General features: G+C 50.0%; 5 protein-coding genes across 5 annotated transcripts; all 5 read right to left on the reverse strand.

The window, feature by feature from the left end:
- Positions 1-2348: 2348 nt before the first annotated feature.
- LOC144246540 (uncharacterized) lies at positions 2349-5525 on the reverse strand. The gene has a single exon (XM_077784473.2). It carries the CDS (start codon positions 3114-3116, stop codon positions 2349-2351), a length of 768 nt encoding a protein of 255 aa, XP_077640599.2. The 5' UTR covers positions 3117-5525.
- Positions 5526-5669: 144 nt separating this feature from the next.
- Positions 5670-9671, reverse strand: LOC144245860 (feather beta keratin-like). The gene has a single exon (XM_085572697.1). It carries the CDS (start codon positions 6170-6172, stop codon positions 5837-5839), a length of 336 nt encoding a protein of 111 aa, XP_085428823.1. The 5' UTR covers positions 6173-9671; the 3' UTR covers positions 5670-5836.
- An 18-nt stretch (positions 9672-9689) lies between these two features.
- Positions 9690-13073, reverse strand: LOC110480298 (feather beta keratin). Its single transcript, XM_021548148.4, has one exon. The coding sequence runs from the start codon at positions 10026-10028 to the stop codon at positions 9690-9692; it is 339 nt and encodes a 112-aa protein (XP_021403823.1). The 5' UTR covers positions 10029-13073.
- Positions 13074-13075: 2 nt separating this feature from the next.
- LOC110480286 (feather beta keratin) lies at positions 13076-14543 on the reverse strand. The gene has a single exon (XM_085572699.1). The coding sequence runs from the start codon at positions 14528-14530 to the stop codon at positions 14201-14203; it is 330 nt and encodes a 109-aa protein (XP_085428825.1). The 5' UTR covers positions 14531-14543; the 3' UTR covers positions 13076-14200.
- LOC110480287 (feather beta keratin-like) lies at positions 14538-19887 on the reverse strand. The gene has a single exon (XM_085572690.1). It carries the CDS (start codon positions 17241-17243, stop codon positions 16833-16835), a length of 411 nt encoding a protein of 136 aa, XP_085428816.1. The 5' UTR covers positions 17244-19887; the 3' UTR covers positions 14538-16832.
- Between the last annotated feature and the right edge of the window lie 9 nt (positions 19888-19896).

Genomic DNA, 19896 nt, shown 5'->3' on the forward strand with positions numbered 1-19896 from the left:
TGGGGCATTTTGCAGGCAGCACCTCTTTGCTGACCCAGTCTGCTGAGTCATGAGGTGGGGAGTATTTTCCTTCCCATAACACTGCAATCCCATGTCCCGGTCTTGAGTCTGTGTCTGTCTGTCCTTGGCGGCAGCTTTAATGTATGAGTTTAAGGGACCATAATTTGGTGGTGATGTTGTTTTTCAAGAAAGCTTGAAATCATGAAGAAGCTTTGGACAGTCAGGTGTCCTCAGTGAGGTCACCATATGTGCTGTGCTTTGTTGGTGACATGTGAAGAGGTGCATCATTCCCCCCACAGCCACACCAGGCTGGTCTGGGCTTTGCAGCTCTTTTGGAGGTGAGCAGTGCCCTCTTCCATTACACTCTCTCCTTCCTTACCATGTTTTCAACTTTCTAAACCTGTCTATATCCTGTGATTTATTTCCTGGAATTGGGCAGGCTATCCCATTTCTGTGTTCAGGGACGCCTCCCGTGCTCCCCAAAGTCTTGTGTTGGTTCATCATAACTGGTGAAGGATAAGAGAAACAAGACATGTGAGGACCAGTTGGAGGAAGTGGAGATGTTTAATTTTCAGAAAAAGAGTTGCTCTCTAGAGGCGCCTGAATAGAAATCATAGCATCTGTCTTGCCTGGTGCAGCTGTGAAATTGATAAGGAGGTGGAGAGTGTTTTCCTTCCAGCAACTGTACAACTCCAAGTCCTGCCCTTGAGTCTGCGTCCATCTGACCTAGGCAGCAGCTTTTAAGTAAGAGCTGGTATTTGGGAAGATTTCCTTGGAAGGCGTGTGTCAGGGAATCCAGAATATCCAGCAAAATCCAGGAATAATATGGGTGTCATCAATGATGTCATTCTGTGGCACCTGTGTGGTTTAGTTTGTGGGTGTGCTGTCAAGAGGAGCCCTCTTCACCCTGCCAGGCTGCTCTGGGCTTTGTGGCTGTGCTGGGCATTTGCACCTGCCCCTTGCAGTGCATTTATTCCCTGTGACTTTGCCCGTGGTTCTCCAGGGACCTTGTCCCTGCAGACAAGGATGGGACTGTTTTTTAATTCTGTTAAGCACTGCCAAGAGCAGGTCAGACAAGAAGATAATGAGGAGAGGTTAGCATTAATTTTATGGGGTAAAATCAGAAATTAGTGACCTCTGTGTTACCTACAGAGAAGAACATCTAACTGGGGATTATGAGAGAGACATGGCTGGTGTTAACCTCCACCTTTCACCTAGGGGATTTACTATGTCTCCTACAGCATCATCCCAGACAATCCCAGAATGGACAGGTTGTGAAAATGGTCAGTGAATTGGACTGCTAGATTTATATCCTATATAACATTCTGGGCAAGATCCCAAGTCCAGGTGAAGTCAAGTCTCAAGGGACGCAGGTAAAGAGTTGTATCCATGGAGTCAACACTGTTCAACATTCTCAACATTTAGGTGGGTTGTTGCGGGCACTTCTGGGCTACCCAGCAGGAGAGCTCCATGGACTTCTTGAAACAAAACCATACAAGGCTTCCAAGATAATATAAGGGCTCTTTCACAGAGGATTGAGATACCTGGGACTCCCCGGAGACAAGGATGGACTGAGGAGTGTCATCAGTGTGTGCAAATCCCTGATGGCAGGGAATGAATTTGAGGGAGCCCAGCTGTTCTCAGCAGTGCACACGTGCAGGACAAGAGGGCAAGGACAAAAAACAGATTGAATTTCCTGGGCAAAGAAAGAAGTTTTCATTGTGAAGGTAGTTGCGGTGGAGTCTCCTTCCTTGGCAATCCAAACCTGAACTGTGGATGGTTCTGGAAATGCTGGTCTTGCTTGAGCAGGAGGCTTCCCCAGGGTTCCTGCCCAAAGCGATGATTTTTTTCTGTTTGTTTGTGAGTGTTTGAGAGTCCAACTGGGAAGAGAATTTATCAAGAATGTTCTGGCATGCAGCGTCTTTGCCAGAGCCATGCACAGGAGAGCATGAATGTGTCGAAGCCTTTGGTGTTATCAAGTGATGGGCTTGACTCATGTTCTGGAAATTTATCCCCCTTCTCTCTTACATCCTTTGCCAGTCATGGGAGGTACAAGTGGTGACATCTTTGCTAAGAAAGATGTTCTGCCCCTTCTCCATCTCCCCCAATGGCCTTTTCACTCTTGGCACAGTGCTGGGTAAGGAGGTGAGACAACTGAGATTCAAAAACAAAAGGAGGCATCTCAGGTTTTGATGCAACAGAACTTTATTCAGGCAATGAAAATGAAGAGAAAAGAGAAAGAAATTGAAGAGAGCACGTAGGGCAAACACCAGCCAAACACCTGATTTGCTAGAAGGAGCTGTGGCCAGAGGCCAGAGCTGGTGGTGTCAGGGTGGTGCTGAGGGTCCTCAGCAGATGTAGCCACCCCTCCTGCCATAGCAGCCCAGGCCTCCCAGCCCGTAGCCAAACCCACGGCCGTAGCCAAGGCCAAAGCCAAAGCCAAATCCACCAGAGATGGGCTGTCCCTGGGCACTGAGCTCACTGCCCACGGCAGCCGAGGAGGTGGATCCGACGGCGGTGTTCTGGGGGAAGGAGGTCATGATGGGTCCTGGCAGGGTGACCAGCACAGGGGAAGGGTTGATGATGACACTGGAGTTCTGGCACTGCAGGGCACAGGGCTCGTTGCAGCTGTTGGCCAGCGGGGTGGGTCCGCAGGGCTGGCAGAGGGTGTTGCAGGCCATGGGTGCGGTGTGGAGGGTGCCTGGAAAAGAAGGGGGTGAAGCAGGGCAGGGATGTGAGGGTGAGAGGTGTGGTGATGTAGGAGGGCAAGGGAGGCAAGAAAGTTTAGAAGCTGTTTTGAGTCTTTTGGGGCTTTGAGGAGGTGTGAGCACTGCTGAGGTGGGGGTAAGCCTGCTGGAAGAGCAGGGCCACGAGGAAGGAGGGAGGGTCAGGGTCTTGAGGCTCACCTGATTGTTGGCAGGAGCAGGAGGAGAAGGCTTCAGGAGAAGTGTGTGAGGGAGAGAGGCTCTGGGCTGGCTTTTATGCTGGTCCTGGAGGGGTGGGACAGCCTTGGCCCATGGCCTTGGGGCATTTTGCAGGCAGCAGCTCCTGCCTGCCCCAGTCTGGTGAGTCACGAGATGAGGTGTGTTTTGTTCTACGGAATTCTGCAGTGTCATGTCCTGTTGTTCTACGGAATTCTGCAGTGTCGTGTCCTGCTCTTGAGTCCATGTCCATCTGTCCTTGGCGGCAGCTTTAATGTGGCAGTTTCTATTTTGGGAGGATTTGCATTTCAGATGTGTCTGAGAATGCAGAATAGACAGCAATTGCTTAGAGGTGTCATTGGAGTTGCCACCCTATTGCTCTTGTGTGGTTCTGTTTGTGGGTGTGTTGTGCAAAGGGGCCCCATTCCATTCCAGCCAGGTCAGGATGGTCTGGTCTTTGAGAGTGAGGAGCTGAGCTTTCCATTGTGGTCATTCTTTCTCACATCACCACCTGGCCACCAGACCTGTGTTTTGGACTTGCCTTTCTCCTTGTTTCTGCTCCAGCTTTGCCACGCTGGTGTTACAATGGTTCTTCTGTGGTGTGACACATCTTAGGAACGGCTGCTGAGGGATCTGGAGAACAAGATTTTGAGTAGTGGATGAAGGAACTGCAGTTTTTTAGATGCAAACAATGTAGCCAAAGGAGAAATTTTCTCCCTTTCTTCAGCTCTCTGAAAGGAGTTCTTTTGTAAGACTATTATTGCTCTTTCCTCTTTTTTAGCAAGTGATGGGAAAAGTGGAAAAGGCCTCAAATTACTAAACCTTGAGTGGACAAAGGTCATGGGCAACCTTGTTGAGCTGTCCTTCCTTGAGCAGGTTGGGTTGAACTCCAGAATCTCCTACACAGAGAGTGATGGAACAAGGGGAAATGTCTTCCCACTGCCAGAGGGTAGAGTTAGATGGGATATTGTGAAGAAATTCTTCTGGCACAGGCCTGGCACAGATTGCCCCAAGAAGCTGTGACTGCCCCAACCCTGGTAATGATCAAGGCCAGGTTGGCCAGGGCTTCGAGCAACCTGGGACAGTGGAAGGTGTCTTTGTCCACTGCAGGGGTTTGGACAAGAGAATCTTCAAGGTCCTTTCCAAGCAAAACCATCCTATGATGAGTCTTTGGTCACCTCCAAGAGGTTCTTTGAGCACTAATGATTCCTTTTGTTGTGATTCTGCTTCCTGGGATGGGCACAGCGTCCTGCTGAGGGAGAAGGTTCCTTACCAAGGAGCAAAATTCAGTTCCTCATAATCCAATGAGGATGGTCAGTGGAAGACTTGTGTGTGGCGTGTGGCACGGAATTGATTCTCCTAAGGGTTCTAAGGGAGCTGGTGAAAGTACTCCCAAGCCACTTGCTATCTTTTGCCAGCACTCCTGGCTAACTGGAGAGGTCCCAGTTGAAGCAGGCTTGAAAATGAGACTCTTCCCTAGAAGAAGGGCCAGAAGAAGGGTCTGGGCAACTCCAAGCCTATCAGCCTGAGCCCAGTGCTGCAGAAGTTGCTGGAGCAGATCATCTTGAGAGTATTTAATGGCAGGACCAGCCAGCTTGGCTTTAACAAAGTCAGGTCCTGCTTGGCCAACCTCATCACCTGAGGTGTCAATGTGACCTCCTTAATAAGTGAGGAAAAAGCTATGGATGATTTTTACTTGGAATTTAGTGAAGACGTAAATCTCCAGGTTTGGGAAGGATCTACGAGGAAGCTGCTTATGGGAAAAGGATCTGGGGGTGCTGGTTGACAGTAGCTGAACACGATCCAATGTGTTCCCAAGTGACCACAAAAATCAGTGGTGTCCTGGTTTGTGTTACCTATAGTGGGGCCAGCAGGACCACCGCAGTGACTGTCCCACTGTGCTGGGTACTGGTGAGGCCACACTCTGAATTTCAGTTCAGTTTTAGGCCCCTCACAGCAACAAAGACATTGAGGTGCTTGAGGATGTCCGAAGAAGAGCAAGGATGTTTGTCGCTGTTGAGGTAGGACAGGAACAAAAGAACTCCAGTTCAGAAGGCTAGATGAATTGAACTCAACTGATTTATTTTGAATACATCACTCTTTTTATCGAGATCATTGTTCAGACTAATTTTACTGGTCTTAAAGTAAGAACATCGCACACCATTGGTGCTTAGTGAATAACGCACAGTGGCTGAACATTTGTATAAACAATGTGAACAACAAGAGAGATAGAAACTTATTTACATTCCTTTCCAATTCTTTCCCAGGCCCGGCCTGGCAGAAACCTCTCTTTTTCTCTCTGACTGAACTGAGAACACCCACAGATGTTGGAGAATGTACAGAACCATTTCGGTGAGAGGCAGCTGAGGGAAGGGTGGTTGCTTTGTCTGGGGATCAGGCTAGCTTGAACTAATGGATTTCCCTGGGTTCCTTATGCACTCCTGGATTCCAGTTCTGGGATGTTCAGAGAATCCCGGAGGGGAAGAGTTGGACCAATGTGTGCTGCTATCAGGAGGTTGTGTTGTTGATATGGGCACAACTACATTGGTGTGTCCAAGGCTTTGGGAAAAGGAAGGGCCTGTGCTGCATCCTGGACTCCTGGTGGATGGTCCTGTTGTTGACAAAAACCCCAGGAAAGATCTTGTGGCTCCTTTTCCATAGACACCAATGGGCTGTTGACCCTTGACTTGGTGCTAGGTGAAGTTGCAAGAGCCTTTGTAGAACAAAGGAGGAGGAGACGTGTGAGGCTATATTCCAGGAAAAATTTATTGAGGCAAAAGAATTACAAGGCAGGAGAAAGAAGTGAGAAGGGAGGTGGTGTGAGGTGCATCAGGGTGACGGACAGCTGAAGTGCTTTGCATGCCAGAGCTGTTGCCACCTCACACAGGTGCTGTCAGGGGTGGTGCTGAGGGTCCTCAGCAGATGTAGCCACCCCTCCTGCCATAGCAGCCCAGGCCTCCCAGCCCGTAGCCAAACCCACGGCCGTAGCCAAGGCCGTAGCCAAAGCCACCAAAGCCACCAGAGATGGGCTGTCCCTGGGCACTGAGCTCACTGCCCACGGCAGCCGAGGAGGTGGATCCGACGGTGGTGTTCTGGGGGAAGGAGGTCATGATGGGTCCTGGCAGGGTGACCAGCACAGGGGAAGGGTCGATGATGATGCGGGAATCCTGGCACTGCAGGGCACAGGGCTCGTTGCAGCTGTTGGCCAGCGGGGTGGGTCCGCAGGGCTGGCAGAGGGTGTTGCAGGCCATGGGTGTGGAGTGGAGGGTCCTGGAAGAGAGAGGGGGATGAAGCAGGAGAGGGATTTCGGGGCTTGAGTGGATGTGATGCTGGAGGGTGATGGAGTGTGGAGGCTGCTGTGGGGCTGTGGGGAGGTGTAAGATCTGCTGAGGCTGGGGCTGAGTGTGCTGGAAGAAAAAGGCCAAGGGTGCAGGAGCAGGAGGGTCAGGGGATTGAGGCTCACCTGGTTGTCCGCAGGAGCAGGAGGAGAAGGAATCAGGAGAAGTGTGTGAGGGAGAGAGGTTCTGGGCCGGCTTTTATACTGGTCTGAAGGGGTGGGACAGCTTTGTCTCATGGCCTTGGGGCATTTTTAGGCAGCACCTCTTTGCTGACCCAACCTGGTGAGCGATGAGGTGGGAATTGCTTTTCTCACCACATTTCTGCTGTTTCAGGTCCTGTTCTTGAGTCTGTGCCTCCAACTGACCTTGGCGGCAGCTTTAGAGTGAGTTGGTGTTTGGGAGGATGTGATTGTTCAGTGTGTGTCAGGGATGGCTGAATAAACAACCAGAGGTCAGGAGAGGTGTGATGTCAGCAGTGAGGTAATTTTGTGGCACTTATGTACTGTGGTTTTTGAGTGGCTTGTGAAGCCTGGACTCATCCCTTTGTTTCTTGAATGAGATCAAGGGAGAGAAACTGGAACATCAGCTGCTGGTCAGGATGGATTTGTTTAATTTTTAGGGTCTATTTGGATTTCAGAAAATTACTTGATAATGAATGCTTTCATTTTAAGTCTACATCTTGACATCATTAAGAAATAAAAAAAGCCCCATCAGTCAACAGTGTCTGATCCTTTTTTTATAATGGCTGGTCTGTGACATCAATTTTGTTATTCTGCATTCAAACTGTAGGGCTGCATATCTTACATCCCTTAAACCTCAATACTGTGCTCGTGTTAGCAAAAACCAGTAATTACTACCTGTTGGTCAGCGTGCTCCTCTTTCCTTCTTTGTCGTGGTATCAGCATTTCATGCGATTTTATGATTCCGTGTCATTCTCTTGAAGCCTTTCCCATCTAACCTTGACCACGGCTTTTAAGCACAAGTTAGTATTTGAGATGGTTTGCATGGAACATTGGTGCTAGGCTGGCCCCAGTAAACAGCCAAAATTTAGGAGAGGTGTGGTGTCACCAATGAAATGACCCCGTGACGCTCTTGTGCTGTGGTTTGTGGGTGTGAAGAGGAGCCCCATTCCCTCCCAGCCCTGTCTCACTGCTCTGGGATTTGCAGCTGTGCTGAAGGTGTTGCCTCTTCCCCCACATTCCATTGCTCCCCACCTTGATCCCACCTGGATAAGCCTGACACTAGACCTGACTTTTCCTGTTTACTCTCCTCTGTGGGTATCTTGGTGCTCCTCTTGCTTTTAAGCTTTTGCTATCCAGGGTAATGAGGTTTCAACTTGGGCTGAGTGCAAAGGGCTCAGGCCACTTGTGGTTGTCAGAAGGAGGATTGGGAGGTCAGCCTGGGTTGTTTCAGGTGAGCATTTCATGATCTTTGACAACCAGGTGTGGAAACCCAGGACACTGGGAATATTCCTCTGTCTGCTCTGGCATGTCCTGACCCACAGGGGAGCACTGACTTTGACCCTCATTCATGGAGAAAATTTCCTAGACCTTAAGATCAATTAGAAACCACAAAACTTTGAAATAGATTGTAGAGAGTAGTTTAGTACATCACATGGGTGAGAATTTTAGGTTTTAGGATTTTTAGTATGTTATAGATGGGTTCAAGATGGAGGGTATAGGTTGTTGTCTCGAGTTCATTTTTCTTCCTTCCTCTTCCTTCTCCTTGGGTTTAGGTGGTATCTTGTATTTGGGTAAAAAAATCTGCATTGTGGGTCTTAAGGGGTCAGTTACTTGGTTAGAAAGGAAAATAATTTAGGTGTTACTTCTTAATTGGGTAGTTTAGTATTTGATTAGACTTAAAAGGCATTGTACCATGACATTATTAGCCATTTTTTTGCTTTTTATCCTGCACACAGAACCTGGTGCAGGCAGTGTGCTGAAGTTTTGATAAGATAGCAGTAAACAGAAGCTGAAGACTGAAAAAATCCAATGAGTCTCTCATTCCTGACACAACCAGGCAAGTCCAGGCTGTGTCAGGACCCAGTGTGCTGCTGGCCTGAGAGAGGGCTGAAGAGCTGGACCCGGAGGCTGGTGGTCAGTGTCCCAAAGTCCAGAGGGCAGCAAGCCCCCAGTGCTGTAGCCCAGGAGTTGGATCTGTTGGGGCAATCTTGAAAATCTGGTGCTGAAGCTCAGAAAGAGCATCTGCCAAGGGCTTTTTGTTGGGAGGAGTCATCCCATCAGAAAGGAATGTATGAATATCAAATGTAATCGTTTTCTTCTGAGAAATCACCCTTGTGTTCTGAGTGAGAAAAAAATGGAGCAGGAGGTGTCCCTGTACCGTTGTGGGAAAAGGGACCCCAAGTTTTATGGTTAGGATTGGGAAAATCTTGTGATGAAGCAGGAGGAGGTGACTCTTGGTGTCTCCTGAGCATTGGGTGAGGTCCCATGGGAGGTGTTCTGAGCAGTTCTGGGCTTTCCACATGTAAATGAAGTAGATTTAGTGAACTGACACCAGTTCGGGGCCAGAAATATTCTAAAGGGCCTGGAGGATCTTTCCCAGAGCAGAGGCTGTGAGAGCTGGGACTCCCAGAGACAAGGCTGGACAGGGGGGTGCCATCAGTGTGTGCAAATTCCAGATTGCAGAGAATGAAGTCGAGGGAGGCCAGCTGTTCTCAGCAATGCACCGTGCAGGACAAGAGGGCAAGGACACAAGTGGAAACAGATGGAATTCCCTGGGAAAGGCAGAAAAGCCTTTTTCAGTACGAGGTTTGTCCCAGACTAAAAGAGGTGATCAAGTTCTTCTGTTCTGGGAGAGCCAACTGAGAACTGTCCAATGTCCTGGAAATCCGGCTACTGCTGACTATGACAGGGCAGAAGTGAATGAAGCAACTGCACTCCAGAGTTCCTGCCTAACTGGATGATGTTGTTCCTATTTTTTGGGGAGGGTTAGGGGGTCCTGCTAGGAAGTTTGTCAAGTGTGTACTGGCCCAGAGAGAGCTGGAGAGATCCATGAGCGAGAGAGATTTGTTGTGTCAAAGCCTTTGGTGTAGTAGGTGAAGGGTTTGTGTCTCCCCTCAGTCCCTGCTTACCGTACCAGTCTTGATTGTTACTGGTGGTGCTGTGTTTTCTAAGCAAGGTTTGAGACCTTTTCCCATTCATTGCAATAGTTTATTTGTTCCTGGCATTGTGTAGGGAACGGAGGTGAGACCACGGGAATTCAGAAAGATGAGGAGACATGTCAGGTTTTGATGCAGGAAATCTTTACTAAATCAAAAAAAAAAAAAAAAAAAAAAAGAGAGAGACAGGAGAAAGTATTTGAAAGGATTGGTCTGAGGTAGAAGTAGGGCAGCCATCAGCCGAGGTGTTTTGCTTGCAGGAGCTGTTGTCAGACCCCGAGCTGGTGGTGTCAGGAGTGGTGCTGAGGGTCCTCAGCAGATGTAGCCATAGCCCCTCCTGCCATAGCAGCCCAGGCCTCCAAAACCATAGCCAAAGCCACGGCCGTAGCCAAGGCCGTAGCCAAAGCCACCAAAGCCACCAGAGATGGGCTGTCCCTGGGCACTGAGCTCACTGCCCACGGCAGCCGAGGAGGTGGATCCGACGGCGGTGTTCTGGGGGAAGGAGGTCATGATGGGTCCTGGCAGGGTGACCAGCACAGGGGAAGGGTCGATGATGACGCGGGAATCCTGGCACTGCAGGGCACAGGGCTCGTTGCAGCTGTTGGCCAGCGGGGTGGGTCCGCAGGGCTGGCAGAGGGTGTTGCAGGCCATGGGTGTGGAGTGGAGGGTCCTGGAAGAGAGAGGGCTGAGACAGGGCAGGAGTGTGGGGATGTGAGGGGCAGTGATGGAGGAGAGTGATGGAGTGTGGAGGCTGTTGTGGGGCTGTGGAGAGGCGTGAGGGCTGCTGAGGCTGGGGCTGAGTGTGCTGGCAGAAGGGTCAGGGAGGCAAGGGTTGGAAGGTCAGGGACTTGAGGCTCACCTGGTTGTCAGCAGGAGGAGAAGGCGTCAGGAGAAGTGTGTGAGGGAGAGAGGCTCTGGGCCGGCTTTTATTCTGGTCCTGGAGGGGTGGGACATCCTTGTCCCATGGCTTTGGGGCATTTTTTAGGCATCAGCTCTTGCCTGGCTCAGACCACTGAGTCATGATGTGGGGAGTGTTTTTCTTCCCACAGCTTTGCAATGCCATGTCCAGCCCTTGAGTCCATGTCCATCTGACCTTGGCGGCAGTTTTCAAGGGAGAGTTGGTATTTGGGAGGATTTAATTATCAAATGTTTTTGAGGGAGGACTGAATAAGCAACCATAGCCTTGGAGAACTACAATGTCACCAGTGAGGTCATTTTGTGGCACTCGTGTGCTGTGGTTTGCGGGTGACTTGTGAAGATTGGGACTCTGTTCTGTGCCGCTGGATGTCCATCAGTCATTGTGCTGCACCCAGGAATGTTGAGGGAGCTGCTGATGTCCTGGGGAGGTCACTGCAGTATAGCTTGGAGAGGTCACAGTGCCTGGGAGTGCCTGATGGATTAAAGCGTTTGTGGCATTCTGTCTTGAATGCAATGAAGGGAGAGCATCTGGAAAAGGAGAGGCTGTTCAGGCTGAACTTGTTCCAATGTTGTGGCCCTTTTGGAATTCTCAGTTGTACATGATAACGTACTCTGTCATTTAAGGTATATTCCTTGACCTCATTAAGAAACCCATTAAACAAACAAGAATTGGATGCCCAGGCAGGTCTGTGACATCGGTTGTCTTATTCCACATTAAGGTTGTATGGTTTCATAACTTGTGTCCTTCAAGGCTTAACATTGTGTTCCTGTGAGCAAACCCCAATAATTACTAGCTCTGCCCAGCAGCATCATCTTCCTTTCCCCGTCATGGTGCAGGTGTTTGTTTTTGGAATTCTGTTATTCCATGTCCTCCTCTTGAGTCTGTGTCCATCTGACCTTGGCGGCAGCTTTTAAATGCAATTATTAGAGGTTAAAGACTGATGTTGATGGTGCAGGTCAGGGTGGGGTGAAGATGTTACCAAAGCTTGGGAGAGGTGGGAGTGTCATCGCTGATGTCACCCTGTGATACTGGTGTGCTGTGGTTTTTGTGTGTGTTGTGAAGAGGGGCCCCATTCCACTGGCCAGTCATCAGTGGTGTCCCTCAGGGGTCTGTACTGGGACCAGTTCTATTTAATATTTTTATAGACGACATGGCTGAGGCCATTGAGTCCTTCATTAGTAAATTTGCAGATGACACTAAGCTGGGAGCTTGTGTTGATCTGTTGGAAGGAAGGAGCGCTCTGCAGAGAGACTTAGATCAGTTGGCTAGATGGGCAGAGTCCAACAGGATGAAGTTTAATAAGTCAAAGTGCTGAGTTCTACATTTTGGCCACAAAAATCCCCTACAAGGTTACAAGCTGGGACAGGGTGGCTGGACAGTGTTCAGGCAGAAAGGGACCTGTGTCCAGTTCTGGGCCCCTCAATTTGGGAAGGACGTTGAGATGCTTGAGCGCATCCAGAGGAGAGCAGCAAGGTTGGTAAGAGGTTTGGAACACAAGCCCTATGAGGAACGTTTGAAGGAACCGGGGTTGTTTAGTCTGGAGAAGAAGAGGCTTAGGGGTGACCTTATTGCTCTCTGCAACTGAAGGGAGGTTGCAGACAGGTGGGGTCAATCTCTTCCACCGGGCAGCAACTGACAGAACAAGGGGACGCAGTCTCAAGCTAGGTCAGGGAAGGTTTAGGTTGGATATTATGAAAAAACTTTTCACAGAAAAAATTATAAAGTACTGGAATTGTCTTCCCAGGGAGGTGGTAGAACCACCATCTTTGGATGTGTTTAAAAAAAGACTGGACATGGCATTTGGTGCTAATAGTCTAGTTGAGGTGTTAGGGCATAGATTGGACTTGATTATCCTAGAGGTCTCTTCCAACCTCATTATTCTGTGTTTCTGTGAGTCTGTGATTCCCTGTCAGCCATGTCAGGTTGGTCTGGGCTTTGCAGCTGTTCTGGGGCTGAGGGGCTGCTCCGTCCAGTGCATTCCTGCCTGCCTTGGCTCCATCTCTCCTGCCCGGTCTGTATGCCAGGCTGTGGGAACCCAGGACATCCCCCTGGCTGCCCTGGCTGTCTCAAGAACCTGGCAGGGGGCTCGGAGACCTTGGCACAAAGTCAAAAACATCTGTGGCTTCGATTTTAGCCTGTGGAAAAACTGCCAACTTTGTATGAGGAATTACAAGACACAAGAGTTTGAGTAGTGTGGTAGTTGAATTAACACAGGGTGAAAAAGTAGAATTTTAGGGTTTTAAAATAAGGGATTCTAGGGAACAAGATGGAGGGATTTGGGCATGTCCTGACCTTCTTCTCACCCTCCACGTCTTGCTGTGATGGTGACACTTTTCTATTGGATTAAGGTAGAGACACACTGTCCAAAATAAATGATAGATATTGACATGTTATTGTAAACATGGTACATGTAGCTTTTAGTATAAAATGGTAACACCACCCCAAGTTGGGGGGGGGCCGGGGGGGGAGTCTGTGACAGACTAACCTGCTAGACAGACCACAGCTCCTTGAGAAAGCACGTTATAGGTAAGATAAAATAAACAACCTTGAGAAGCCCACCCTACACATTCCAGCTTCTTCTTTGGCCACTGGGAGAAAAAGACTTTTTGTAATCTTGGGATCATCTCAATCTCCAGACCCCCGAGACCAGGCCTTTCTCAGTGGAGATGGGAAAGCAATTCCTGAGATTTATGAAGGTCACCCAAGCTCCTCAAAGTCCAGTGCTGGTTGATCCATAGCAGTCGTCTCATCTGGGCCCAGCATGGTCGCACTGTGGGGTCACAGTGCCGAGTTCTGACTGACACATGGAAAGGAAAACAGCTGAAAGATAAGGAGAACAAGACAGGCCAGGAGAAGCTGAAGGAACTGGAGCTGTTCAATTTTCAGAAGAAGAGGGTTGACCTTATTGCTCTCTGGAATTGTCTGAATGGAAATTTTTTAGCGCCAGTCTTGTCTCCCTTTCACCAAGCTGTAGAGAAGAGGGAATTAACTTCAGTTTCCCTAGCCCAAGTTTAGTTTCCTAATAGGGAAATTTAATTCATGAAAATGCAGGACAACCAACATACTGAAAGGGCTGGGGAATCTGCCATAGAGGAGAGGCTGGGAGAGCTGGGACTTCCAGGAGACAAGGATGGACAGCGGGGTGTCATCAATGTATGAAAATCCATGAGGGCAGGGAATGAAGTCAATGGAATCCATTTATTCACAGTAGTGCAGCCATGTAGGAAAAGAGGGCAAGGTCACAAGGGAAAACAGATGGAATTCCATGGGCAAAGAAGGGAAGAATTTTTCAGTGTGAGGGTGGACACCCTGTCCTGGGAGAGCCAAACCTGAACGGTCCACTGGAAATCCTGCACTTGTTAGACTTCCTTGAGCAGAGGGGAATGAAGCACTTGCATTCCAGAGTTCCTGCCCAAGTGGATGATTTTGTGACTCTGCTGAGAGGGTTCAACAGTTCTGCTGGGAAGAGAGTTTGCCAAGTGTGTGCTGGCATGGAGTCACTCTACCAGAGCTGTGCTCAGGAGACCATTAATGTGTCAAAAGTCTGGTATAGCAGGTGATGGACTTGTGCCAGGTTCTGGAAGGTCTTCCCAATCCCGTGCCTCCTGTGTCAGTCTTGGATGTTAATGGTGGTGACATATTTACTAAGAAATGTGTTGTGCCCCTTTTACATTCACCCCGATGCCCTGTCTGACACCGTGTGAGGTGAGGATGTGAGACCATCAGAATTTACAAAGATGAGGAGACATGTCAGGCTCTGATGCAGAACAAATTTATTGAGGCAAAAGAATTAAAAGGCAGGAGAAAGAAACAGAACTGATCCAGTGTGAAGTGCAAGTAGGAAGACCATCAGCGGGGGTGCTTTGCTTGCAGGAGGTGTTGCCACAGCACCAAGGTGGTGCCTTTAGCAGGTGTAGCAGCTCCTTCTGCCGTAGCAGCCCAGCCCGTAGCCAAACCCACGGCCGTAGCCAAAGCCAAATCCAAAGCCACCAAAGCCACCAGAGATGGGCTGTCCCTGGGCACTGAGCTCACTGCCCACGGCAGCCGAGGAGGTGGATCCGACGGCGGTGTTCTGGGGGAAGGAGGTCATGATGGGTCCTGGCAGGGTGACCAGCACAGGGGAAGGGTTGATGATGACGCGGGAATCCTGGCACTGCAGGGCACAGGGCTCGTTGCAGCTGTTGGCCAGCGGGGTGGGTCCGCAGGTGGATCCGCAGAGGGTGTTGCAGGCCATGGGTGTGGTGTGGAGGGTCCTGGAAGAGAAGGGATGAGGTAGGAACAGGGGTGTGGGGTTTAGAGGGGCAGAGATGCAGGAGGGCGAGGGAAAGTGTGGAAGGTGCTGTGGGGCTGTGGGGAGGTGTGAGATTTGCTGAGGCTGGGGCTGAGCGTGCTGGAAGAGAGGGGCCAGGGGTGCAGGATGGTCAGGGGATTGAGGCTCACCTGGTTGTTGGCAGGAGCAGGAGAAGGAATCAGGAGAAGTGTGTGAGGGAGAGAGGCTCTGAGCCCACTTTTATGCTGGTCCTGTATGGGCGGGACAACTTCATCCCATGGCCTTGGGGCATTTTGCAGGTAGCAGGTTCTGCCAGGCCCAGGCTGGCAAATCATGATGTGGGGAGTGTTTTCCTTTCCACAACTCTGCTGTGTCATGTCTTTCTCTAAGGAAACCATGTGCATCTGACTTTGGCGGCAGTTTTAAATTGAGAGTCGGTATTTGGGAGCATTGGCATGGAAAATGTGTGTCAGAGAAACCAGAAATTGCCAAAAAAAAAAAAAAAACCCCAGGAAAACTATGGGTGTCATCAGTGAGGTCATTTTGTGGCACTTGTGTGGTTTAGTTTGTGGGTTGGTTGTGAAGTGGGGCCCCATTCCATCGCAGCCGTGTCAGGCTGGTGTGGCTTTTTTGTGTGTGCTGTGCATGAGGATCGTGCCCCTTCCATCGTGGTCATTCCCCCTTTAAAATATGAATATTTGAGGCCAAAGGCAGGTGTTTATGGTGCGTGTTTGAAGATGTGACCAAGATCTGTAAAGTGTGGTGTCATCAGTGAGGTCAGCCTGTGGAACTCATGGTTTTGGGTTTGTGGGTGTGCTGTGGAGAGGGGCCCCAAACTGTCCCAGGTGTGTCAGGCTGGTCTGGACTTTGCATCTGTGCCAGGTGTGGGCACCTGGACTCTTCCATTCCATGTGGGCAGTTGGAGGGTTGCCCCCTCAGTGAGCTGGCAGATGATGGAGTGTCTGAGGCACCACTTGGTTGTGCCACCAGTCGGAGGGAGCTGCAGACTGAGGCTAAAGGGAATTTCCTGCATTTCATGAGGGAGAAATTAGAAGTTCTGGATCTGGGCAGGAATAGCACTGGGCCCTGGGTCATGCTGTGGGCTGAGAATCTGGAAAGCAGCTTTGCTGAGCAGGACCATGCAGTGCTGGTAGAGAACAAAGAGATCCCAAGTTTGCATCGAAGCTTTAGTTGAAAAGGCATCATCAGTGTTCAAAATAGATTTCAGACACTTCTTTCCATGAAGTCAGGAGAGGTGGCCCTTCCTCTCTTTAGAGCACTAACTGGGTCCCATGTGGTGTGGTTTGGGCACTTTTGGGCTCCCCAGTGGAAGATGCTCGTGGACTTAGAAACAAAAACATTTTATGGCCAACACAATTCTAAAGGGGCTGGGAAATCCTTCACGGATGAGAGACAGAGAGAGCTGTGACTCCCAGGAGAAAAGGATGGACAGAGGCATGTCATCAGTGAGTGCAAATCCCTGATGGTAGGGAATGAAGATGAGGGATCACAGCCATCCTCAGCAGCCCACATGTGAAGGATAACAGGGCAACAACACGAGTGAAAACAGATTTAATTCTGTGGGCAAAGAAGAGAAGCATTTTTCGGTGTGAGGGTGGTCTGAGAGCGGAAAAGGTGTTGGAGTCTGTCCTGGGAGAGCCAGAACTGGAACTGCGCTGGAATTCCTGGTCCTGGAATTCCTGCTCTTGTTGGTCTGACTTGAGCAGAAGGGAATGAAGCTCTTGCTCTCCAGTGTTCCTCCCAAAATGTGTGATTTTGTGACTGTTTACAGGGAAGTTTTGAGGATCCAGCTGGGGAAGAGAGTTTGTCAAGTATCTACTGCCATGGCAGCTTTTTCAGAGCCATGAGCAGGAGACCATTAGTGTGTCAAAGCCTTAGGTGTAGCAGGTGATGGACTTGTGACATATTCTGTAAAGTCACACTTCCACCCTGCTTCCTGTGCAATTCTTGTGATTACTGCTGGGGACATAGATCCTAGGAAAGGTGTTTCAACCCTTTTTCTGCCTATGCCAATGACCTGTTAAGGCCTCACACTGTGCTGGGTGAGGATGTGAGATCATTTGAAATCAAAAAGAAGAGAAGACATGTCAGGCTTGATGAAGGAAAAATTTATTGAGGTAAAAGACTGAAGACAGAGGAGAAAAAGAGGGAAGGCATCCAGTGCAAGTTGCAAGTAGAGCAACCATCAGGCACGGTGCTTCACTTGCAGGAGCTGTTGCCAGAGCCCCAAGGTGGTGACCAGTCCTCAGCAGATGTAGCCACCCCTCCTGCCATAGCAGCCCAGGCCTCCCAGCCCGTAGCCAAACCCACGGCCGTAGCCAAGGCCGTAGCCAAAGCCACCAAATCCACCAGAGATGGGCTGTCCCTGGGCACTGAGCTCACTGCCCAGAGCAGCCGAGGAGGTGGATCCGACGGCGGTGTTCTGGGGGAAGGAGGTCATGATGGGTCCTGGCAGGGTGATCAGCACAGGGGAAGGGTCGATGATGACGCGGGAATCCTGGCACTGCAGGGCACAGGGCTCGTTGCAGCTGTTGGCCAGCGGGGTGGGTCCGCAGGGCTGGCAGAGGGTGTTGCAGGCCATGGGTGTGGAGTGGAGGGTCCTGGAAGAGAAGGAATGAGGTAAGTTAGAGGTGTGGGGGCACAAGGGGCAAAGCATCAGAAGGTCCAGGGAGTGTGGAGGCTGTTGTGGGGCTGTGGGGAGGTGTGAGGGCTGCTGAGGCTGGGGCTGAGCGTGCTGGAAGAGAAGGACCAGGGGAGCAGGAGCAAGAGGGTCAGGGGATTGAGACTCACCTGGTTGTTGGCAGGAGCAGGAGGAGAAGGTGTCAGGAGAAGTGTGTGAGGGAGAGAGGCTCTGGGCTGGCTTTTATGCAGGTCCTGGAGGGGCGGGACAGCCTCATCCCTTGTCCTCGGGGCATTTTGCAGGCAGCAGCTTTTGCCTGCTGAGTCCTGAGGTGGGGAGTGTTTTCTTTTTTGCGATTCTGCAATTCTGTGTCCTTCCTTTGAGGCTGTGTCCATCTGACCTTGGTGGCTGCTTAAAGGGAGAGTTGGTATTTGGGAAGATTTGATTGTTGAGTGTGTGTCAGCGAAGAATGAATAAACAACCAGAACCCCAGAGAACTGCAATGTCATCAGGTAAGGTAATGTTGTGGCTCTGATGTGCTGTGGTTTGTGGCTTCCTTCTGATGACTGGGCCCATATTCTGTGCTGCTGGATGTCCATCAGTCATTGTGCTGCACCCAGGAATGCTGATGGAGCTGCTGATGTCCTGGGGAGGTCCCTCTGCCAGAGCTTGGAAAGGTCCTCATACCTAGGAGCAGTTTCTGATGGATGACAGGGAGCTCATCCTCTTGTGTCACCAGTGGGATGAAGTGACAGTATCTGGAAAATGCAAGGCTGTTCAGGCTGAAATTGTTCCATTTTTCAGGTCCATTTGGAATTCTCAACTTTACATGACAATGTACTCAGACAACTAAAATCTATTTCTTGACCTCGTTCAGAAATTAAAAAGTAAACCTGGCCTGATCACTTTTTACTCCAGGTTGTTCTGTGGTATGACTTCACTTATTCCACATTCAAGACATGAGGTATAACTTTTAAATCTTTATATTTCGTTCCTGTGAGAAAAATCAATAAGTACTGATACTCAGCAAATTAATTTTCCCCTTTCTGTCATGATATGGGTATTTCTTTATGGAATTCTATGATCCCACGTCCTGCTCTTGACTCCTTTTCCTTCTCACCTTGGCAGATACTCTTAAGTGTGAGTGAGTATTTGGGAGGATGTGCATGGAAGGTTCTTGTCAGGGAGGGCAGAGTAAATAACCAAAGCATTGGAGCGGTGGGGTGTCATCAGCCAGGTCACTGCGTGACATTCATGTGCTGTGGTTTGTGGATGTGTTTTGAAGAGGGGCCCCATTCCCTCCCCGCCCTGTCAGGCTGCTCTGGAATTTGTAGATGGAGGTGTTGCCCCTTCCCTCCCATTTCATCCCTCCCCACATTGATCCCACCTGGCTAAGCCTTAACTCTAGACCTGATCTTTCCTGCTCACTGTGCTCTGTGGGTGTCTTGGTGCCCCTCTTATTTTTAAGCTTTTGATATCTGGGGCCTTTTGGATTTTTACATGGGCTGTGTGCCAAAACACGAGGCCACTTGTGACTGTCGGAAGGAGGTTTGGAGGCTGCCTAGGATTGCTGAAGGTGAGCATTGCCTGATCCTCAAAAACAGCCCAGGCAAGTCTGGGTTGTGTCAGTGCCCAGCGTGGATGTGTGAGAAAGGTCTGAAGGGCTGGACCTGGAGGCTTGTGGTCAGTGTCCCAAAGTCCAGAGGGCAGCAAGTCCCCAGTGCCGTAGCCCAGGAGTTGGATCCATTGGGCCAACACAGAAAACCTGACAGGTGGTGGACGTCTTATGGGGTTCTGCCAAGGGCTGTTTGCTGGGAGGAATCATCCCAGGTAAGAAGGAATGCCTGGGTATCAGTTGGAGCAATTGTTTTCTTCTATGAAAAAGCCTTTGTTTTGTGGTTGTGGTTGAGAAGGAATGGAGCAGACGGTGTCCCTGTGTGGGAAAAGGGAACCCAAGTGTCCAGGTTAGGATTGGGAAAAGTGTATGACCAAGCAGGGAGAAGTGAGCTGTCTGTACCTCAGCACTGGTGAGGTCCCATGTGAGGTGTTGTGAGCAGTCCTGGGCTCCCCAGTGTGAAAATGAAGTACATTTAGTGAATCCAGACAAGTTCAGGACAACAAGACTCCGAAGGGGTTGGAGAATCATTCCTAGAGGATAATCCGAGCTGGGACTCACAGGGGACAAGGATGGATGGTGGGTGTCATCAGAGTGTGAAGATCAGTGATGGCAGGAAATGAAGTGAAGCAGTCTGGCTGTTCACAGCAGTGCTCATGTGCAGGGCAAGAGAGCAAAGGCACAAGTGAAAACAAATCGAATTCCCTGGGCAAAGAATACAAAAACCTTTCATTGTGAGGGTGGCCGCAGAGTGGAAGAGGTGTTGGAGTGTCTGTCCTGAGAGGGCGAACACCGAACTGTCCATGGTGCTGGAAATTCGGCTCCTGCTGATTCTGCTTGAGCATGGGAGTTGAAGCACTTCCACTCCAGATTTCCTGCCAGAGTGGTTGATGAAGTTCCTCAGTTTGCTGGAAGGGTTCAAGACACCTCCTGGTAAGAGAGTTTTTCAAATGTGCACTGGCATGGAAAGATTTTTCCAGAGCTGTACCCAGGAGAGCATTGATGTGTCCAAGGCTTTGGTGTATCAGCTAAGGCATGTGTGACAGATTCTGGAAGGTGTTCCCTCCTTTGCTT

The sequence above is a fragment of the Lonchura striata genome, chromosome 2 (genome assembly GCF_050655825.1).
Source record: "Lonchura striata isolate lonStrDom1 chromosome 2, ASM5065582v1, whole genome shotgun sequence".
NCBI classification, from domain to species: domain Eukaryota; kingdom Metazoa; phylum Chordata; class Aves; order Passeriformes; family Estrildidae; genus Lonchura; species Lonchura striata.

Bases quoted from the DNA above. Each gene is read 5' to 3' on its own strand.
- LOC144245860 (XM_085572697.1), bottom strand. From the start codon at position 6,172: ATGGCCTGCAACACCCTCTGCCAGCCCTGCGGACCCACCCCGCTGGCC.
- LOC110480298 (XM_021548148.4), bottom strand. From the start codon at position 10,028: ATGGCCTGCAACACCCTCTGCCAGCCCTGCGGACCCACCCCGCTGGCC.
- LOC110480287 (XM_085572690.1), bottom strand. From the start codon at position 17,243: ATGCTTTGCCCCTTGTGCCCCCACACCTCTAACTTACCTCATTCCTTC.
- LOC144246540 (XM_077784473.2), bottom strand. From the start codon at position 3,116: ATGACACTGCAGAATTCCGTAGAACAAAACACACCTCATCTCGTGACT.
- LOC110480286 (XM_085572699.1), bottom strand. From the start codon at position 14,530: ATGGCCTGCAACACCCTCTGCGGATCCACCTGCGGACCCACCCCGCTG.